The 6,593-nt window shown below is 42.6% G+C and overlaps 1 protein-coding gene across 17 annotated transcripts in view; it reads left to right on the top strand.

The window, feature by feature from the left end:
• CDC14B (cell division cycle 14B) overlaps positions 1-6,593 on the top strand; it is an 85,355-nt gene that overhangs the window by 31,567 nt on the left and 47,195 nt on the right. For 13 of the 17 annotated variants that reach the window (XM_014545700.1, XM_005873755.2, XM_005873746.2 and 10 more), the window contains 3 exons: positions 1,584-1,674; positions 2,205-2,280; positions 4,521-4,613. In XM_014545700.1, the coding sequence (XP_014401186.1) occupies positions 2,239-2,280; positions 4,521-4,613 (135 nt within the window). In that variant the 5' untranslated portion in view covers positions 1,584-1,674; positions 2,205-2,238. The other 4 variants (XM_005873748.2, XM_005873750.2, XM_014545696.1 and 1 more) reach the window with 4 other exon arrangements.

Here is a 6,593-nt window from a genome sequence, read left to right as displayed (position 1 = left end):
TGCCCCGCTGCGGCCCTTCGAGAAGCTTTGAACTTCCGGGGTGACGCCCCGCTATGCTGTGGAGTCGGTGGCCCGAAGGCGACACCATTCCCCCGGCTGGGGCCCGGCCCTTTAAACTTTGTTTTTTAAACTTCGGGGGTGTGGTCGCGGCTCCTCCTCTGTCTGCGGCCCGGCCCCTCCCTCCCTCCCTCCGCCCCGCCTTCCAGATGCTTTGGAGTCATGAGCCGGGAGGGCTCGGGGACCCGGCGGGTGGCCGAGGTGATCAAAGGTGAGTGCGGAGGGACGGGGCGCCCCGGGGACGCCGTATGTAGGTGGCATGAGGCGGGGCCGGAGATGGGGGAGGCCCGATTGCTGGCCAGGAGGTGCCTTCAACTTTCCGGGCGGGCCGGGGCCAGCGCTGTCTCATGGGCGTGGGTGGCCTTCCGGACTCCTAGCCCCTCGCGCGCTCTTGATTTGGGGTGACTGTGAACAGACCTGTGCCGTGGGAAGCCCCTGGCTGGTAGGTGACTTGCGTCTCCACCCAAGGGAGCAAAATCTGTGGTCACTGCACGGGGATCAAGGGTCATTTGTGGCTGGCAAAGAGTAAGCCCGTCATCCTTCTGAGTGTTTGTGGTTGCAAGACATTTTAGCTGAGCAGTTTACAAGGAAATAAATACAGCCATTGCGTGAGTTGAATCGCTGACAATTACCATTTGGGCAAAGGATGCCAGCTGGCGTCCTTTTTTCTTACTATTTTAAAGGCTGGACTTGATTTTGCTACAATTTAAGTGTAAGTATATCTACTAGCACTGCTAGTATTGCTACAACTGGGTATTGCAGGTAACTGCTTTGCCAGGATTTTTAGGCAACTTTTTCTGGGTTAAAGTGGGGGAGGAAGGTTGGAGCCTCAGAACATTATTAGCACCAGTTACCATTCTTTCTAAACCCTCACCTCATGGCTGCCTAATTGCGTTTATGCAACACAAGTTCATGGCGCACTCATCATGCAGATACCTCTCATTGCTTCTGTTGCAATGGTAATTTGTCTAATTGTAAACGTCACTACAAAAGTAGTAGTGATCCCTAAGAACAGTTGGATAAACATCTGGTTCATTTTGTTGCTGATGTTCTATAGCCTTAAACCTTAATTTTGAAGCAGTTTTGAAAGCGTTCTTTACTTAAAATATGGTTTCTTATTGAATGACTCTTAGGATGTCATGAAAACATAGTGATGCATAGCGAAAGCCACCTGGTTGCTGGCTAGCCATCAAGTGCACACTGCCATTTGTTCAGATTTCTTAGTACAGAGGAAGTAAAGTTTTGCATGAGAGTTTCCTCCAGAAATCAAGCCATACTGCTACGTGAAAAGTCACTTGTCTTTATTGAAACTTATGGTTAAAGGCAATTGCTCCTTTCAAAAATAGTCTTATTTATTTTCACTCATCAAAATAGAACCTTTTGGAAGTATCTGTTGGCATCCTTACCATCAGGAACCTGTATGGAAAAAATAAAAATCTGACTTCATCTGAAAAGAGTTGTATCATGATATATGAAAATTTTAAAAATAACCTGAAGGAAGGAACATTGCAATTTTTCCATTTCAGATCGCCTTTGTTTTGCCATTCTCTGCAGCAGACCAAAGAGTTCATCAAATGTACATTATTTCACCATAGATAATGAACTTGAATATGAGAAGTAAGTATTGGTTTTTAAAAGATTGTTAGTAACTTTTTTTTTTTTGAAGAATCTAAAGGTATGTTTATAAATAGGATAACCTTGGAAGATTACAAATCTGTTGACTGATAATTGCAGGATGTTTTTCCTTTAATTTTCTTTTAACCTTTAGTAATAAAGTAGATCCTTGGGGAAAAACTCAAAATGGAAGAATCTTTCTAAATTTAATAACTTATATTTGAAATGCTAATAGTTTACAGTACAATGAAATATAAGCTAATGTATTAAGATGTGTCTTTACCAGTGGAAAAACAGCTTTTTTTTTTTAATTCAGAAAGCATTTTCATATATTATTTGAGGTTATAGGTGTTGAACCATTTTTTTAATAGGCATTATTTACCAGAATATCTCTTCCACTTCTTAAGGCAGTGTGACTGATAACAGTTTGGTGTATGCTTTCTTGTCTGAATTTGATCTTGTAGCTCCAAAAAGGCATTAATATTCAGGGCATCTAGAATATACGTATACGTTTTTGTGTTTTACTTTTAAAGCTTCTACGCAGATTTTGGACCACTCAATCTGGCAATGCTTTACAGATATTGTTGCAAGATAAATAAGAAATTAAAGGTAAAGTCTTTTTTTTACATAAGATTTGACTTAATCATTGTTAGCCTGGGCTTGGGGAGGGGAAAGTAAAGAAAGCACATCTGTTTTAAAAAGGAAATGCCGTGTTTTTACTGCAGTGGTGTTTGGGGCATACTTGTGGTTTTCTTGTTTTATAAAGGCATAGTGTATATGTTAGTTTTCCAAAGTTTTGATTGAGCAGTGTGAGTTTGGGTCGTTTGATTCTGGCTTGGATTAATGATGTTCAAATACTTGAAATCCAATGTGGAAACGGTTTAATAAAGTAAACCTCTTACTGTCTGACCTAATGGAACTGAAACCTCACAAGAGAAACGTCCCTTGCTGTGGTCATTGTTCTTCTGCCTTCGCTTTGATAGGAGGGAGTGCTAGCAAACAGAGAAGACTCTGCCCCTCTCCTGTCTCTCATTCTGCCTTGACTCTCCCCTGATGTTGTACTACTTGTGACTTCACCTTGACCTTTTACACATGCGATTCGGGAGCAGGGAAAGCAAGGGCAAACAGCTGTCTTTGAGGCTGTCACTGAGTGCTGCACAGTGTATTTCTGTAAGCGTCAGACCCCACCCATTTATTTTAAAAACCTGGAATGATTGGTCATGCACAATGGGAAGTGTATATACTGCTAGCAGTTCCTAATGAGTCATTATAAATTCTCAACTCAAAAGTACTGGATTTGGGGACAGATCCTTTTTAAAAACAACTTTATTCAGTCTACTGAATGATTTACCAGTCTACTACACAGAAGAATTAACATTATTTTCAAGTAAAATGAAATTATGTTAAAAATTTATGGGTAAGGCAGGTGTTTCTTGCTTGAGTGTCAAACCTAAAATTTCACATCATAAATGTTAGAAGCACCTGTCAGCTGAGCTACTAATCTGTAAAGTGGAAGTTGTAGCATTGCCTTTTCTTTTTGTATTATATGTGTGTTCACTGCCAATTTGTATAGAGATGGAGACTCTTCTTTCTGGGCTTTTTCTCTTAAATAGGAATATAAGCATTTATGGTCTTACGTATTCATGTCTCCCCATCTCCCCTCCCTTTTCCAGTTGTCAGCGGCAGGCTTTTTGTTTCATGCAGGGCTATGAAGCTAACAATAATGTCCTCTCCCCCCACTTGTGTTCCTTTGCTTTAATTTTGAAAGAATTTTTTCCCCACACTCGGCCATCTATGGACTTGTATCCTTCGGGTCAACTAAGAATGTATTGGTCCCCCTCTCCTCCCCCCCCGCCCCCTTTTAACGTTTTATCATTTACCAGCACAACTTGTAGAGTGTTGAGCATCCAAACTGGTCAAAACATTACAGCCTATTCAATTAGTAGTGATAAAACTGTGTTGAGAGTTTGAATTAAGAGCCCCCTGTGCTTGTGCTGCTCTATGGCTGGTTGGATTTGTTTCCGTTTTGAAAATCAACCTGGCTCTCTCACTCCACGTAAACAACTACAGGAACATACGCTCACATCCATCCCTGACTCCCCTCTGGGGGGGGGGGGGGGGGGGGGGGGTGCGAGCTCACTGAAGTGCATGTGTCCTGGCCCCACCCTCACCCGAATCCATGCCCACCCACGTTATTGAAGTTCAGGTGCTGAAGTGCTAACTCAGCATGTGTTCCTCTGGGTTTTAACTTTGATACCCTTTTCATTTTTAACTTTGATTGAAGTACAGTGTATGTGCAGAAATGTGTACAGATCATGAGGGTACAGTTCAGTGAATTTTCACAAACTGCATATACATGGGCGTCCTCTTGATCATCAGATCAGGGGCAGGGCGCTAACAGCACCGCTCAGGAGCCCACCCACGCTCTCTGGGCGTCTCTGGCCTCCTCACCCCGCCCTCTTTTTTTTTTAACAGAAAGAATTCCTTTTGCCCGGTTTTATATACCCTTTTACTTTAATTTAAAGGTCTTGGGAATAGGTTTGTTGTTGTTTTTTAAGTCAAACAGTTGGCCCCACCCTCCCCCTTGCTTCTTATTTATTCTGTCAGAGGTAGTCTATACTTTATATCTGTTCCTGTCTCCTTCCCTCTTCTTTAACTGTGCGTTTCTTCTAACCCAAGAATGCCTTTTATGAGAAGGTACTCGGTACTTTGGGGTATCAAAGTTAGTATTTTTAAAGGTCTTGCTAATATGAATGCTAAGATTTGGAATTTATCTTCATCACAAAATAAAGTTTTAGAAAACTTGCAATTATGAAACAACACACTAACAGTTGTGTATCTTTATGCAGTCCATTACAATGATAAGGAAGAAAATTGTTCATTTTACTGGCTCTGATCAGAAAAAACAAGCAAATGCTGCTTTCCTTATTGGATGCTACATGGTAAGTATTTAACTCCTTTCCTCATGTATTAGTGAAAATGCATACAACAGTGGAACCTCACCTTTGCTGTTGCAAATGCGAAATTATTTTTTCTAAGATGATGTTTTGATTTTTTTCCAGAGAAAATATGTTTTGCTTTTTAAAAATTGACCAATTGAAGAGGCTGTCCATATGCGGGGACAGGGTCATTAGGAAGACCTCTGTCCTTTGTGCTCATTTTGCTGTGAACCTAAAGCCGCTTTTAAAAAGTCTGTTAAAAAAATTGACCAGCTAGTATGAAAACCTTTAGCTGTTATGACACTTAAGATTAGAAAATAATGCCCTCAGCCCAGCCGGCATGACTCACTGGTTGAGCGTCAACCTATGAACCAGGAGGTCATGGTCCGATTCCCGGTCACGGCACATGCCCAGGTTGTGGGCTCAATCCCCGTGTGGTGCGTGCAGGAGGCAGCCAGTCAATGATTCTTTCTCATCATTGGTGTTTCTATCTCTCTTTCCCTCTCCCTTTCTCTCTGAAATCAATAAAAATATATTTTTTTAAAAAATTAAAATAAACCAAATGAGGTAAGAGTGCTTTATAGTTTGAATACAAGTTTTTCCTAGCTAAGGTGTGGTTCTAAGATTATCTTCATCCTCATCAGAAGGTCTAGCAGGAGAACTCGGTGTGTCAGTGTTGTAGGAAATGGGTAGCATTCTCCCTAGTTTACAAAGGCATTGAGTGGTTGTCTATTGGGCCACTGGACGTGTGTATATTTACACAGGAGTTATGAATTTCATTGATTTGTGAATATCATGGAAGATATTTGTAGACTTATTGTTTTGAGTCAGTTTTTCTCTAGCGCCTAGATCAGCGGTTCTCAACCTGTGGGTCGCAACCCCTTTGGGGGTCGAACGACCCTTTCACAGGGGTCGCCTAAGACCATCGGAAAACACATATATAATTACATATTGTTTTTGTGATTAATCACTATGCTTTAATTATGTTCAATTTGTAACAATGAAAATACATCCTGCATATCAGATATTTACATTACGATTCATAACAGTAGCAAAATTACAGTTATGAAGTAGCAACGAAAATAATTTTATGGTTGGGGGTCACCACAACATGAGGAACTGTATTAAAGGGTCGCGGCATTAGGAAGGTTGAGAACCACCGATCTAAATATTTCAGATTTTGTGGTCTCTACACTGGAGTTGTAAACAACCATAACATGGGCAGAATTCACCATAAGAGTGGTGTGTGAAGTGCTATGATATTTCAGAAGGAGGAGGGAGGGAAATTCTGGCTGGACAGGACAATCAGGGTTGGCTTCACAGAGGAGGTGGCATCTGAGCTGAACTTTTAAGAGTAAGTTCAATTTCTATCGGCTGAGAAAGGCTGCTGCAGGGTAGAGGGGACTGAAAGAATGAGCGTATCGAATTGTAATGACACAAGTTAGGAGGGAAAATTGGGGAATTGGGTGGGGGAAGGGGATTATAGTCTTTTTTGTCATCTCCACCCTTCCGTGTTCACCCGCACCCGGTCCCAGCTCTCCTCTTTCTCTCAGCATCTAAGAAAGATTAACTTCTCTCAGTGCGAGAGAGAAAGTTATCATTAGCAAAGAATTAAGAGTGATTAATGATGCTACCCCTCCCCCCATCAGCCTTATCTGGTGGCGATGAGCTGGACAATGCGGCGGGTTGGGCGGGGGAAGAGAAGGAGAGGGAGAATGGGAAACAATAAATGTTCAATGCAAGGAAAACGGGGCGCAGCGCTGTTCCCACTTGTTAGATTGAAGGCTCCTCTCCAGAGGGGGGAAGGCTCCAAATTGCTAATTAGCACCTCTGAAAAGGCCTGTCTCTGATATGCGCGTCGCTGAAAGGCCGCCGTTAATGAAGCCGCCGCGAGCCCGCTTCCCTTTGACTGGCCTTCATCCCTCCTCCGAGCCCGGGGCTGCGGGAACAATGAGGCGGGGAGGGGCGGCTCCCCCAGGCCTC

This window comes from Myotis brandtii, unplaced genomic scaffold (genome assembly GCF_000412655.1).
Source record: "Myotis brandtii unplaced genomic scaffold, ASM41265v1 scaffold419, whole genome shotgun sequence".
Lineage (NCBI taxonomy): Eukaryota > Metazoa > Chordata > Mammalia > Chiroptera > Vespertilionidae > Myotis > Myotis brandtii.
The sequence above is the reverse complement of the archived record's forward strand: the minus strand, read 5'-3'. Positions and strand labels throughout refer to the sequence as shown.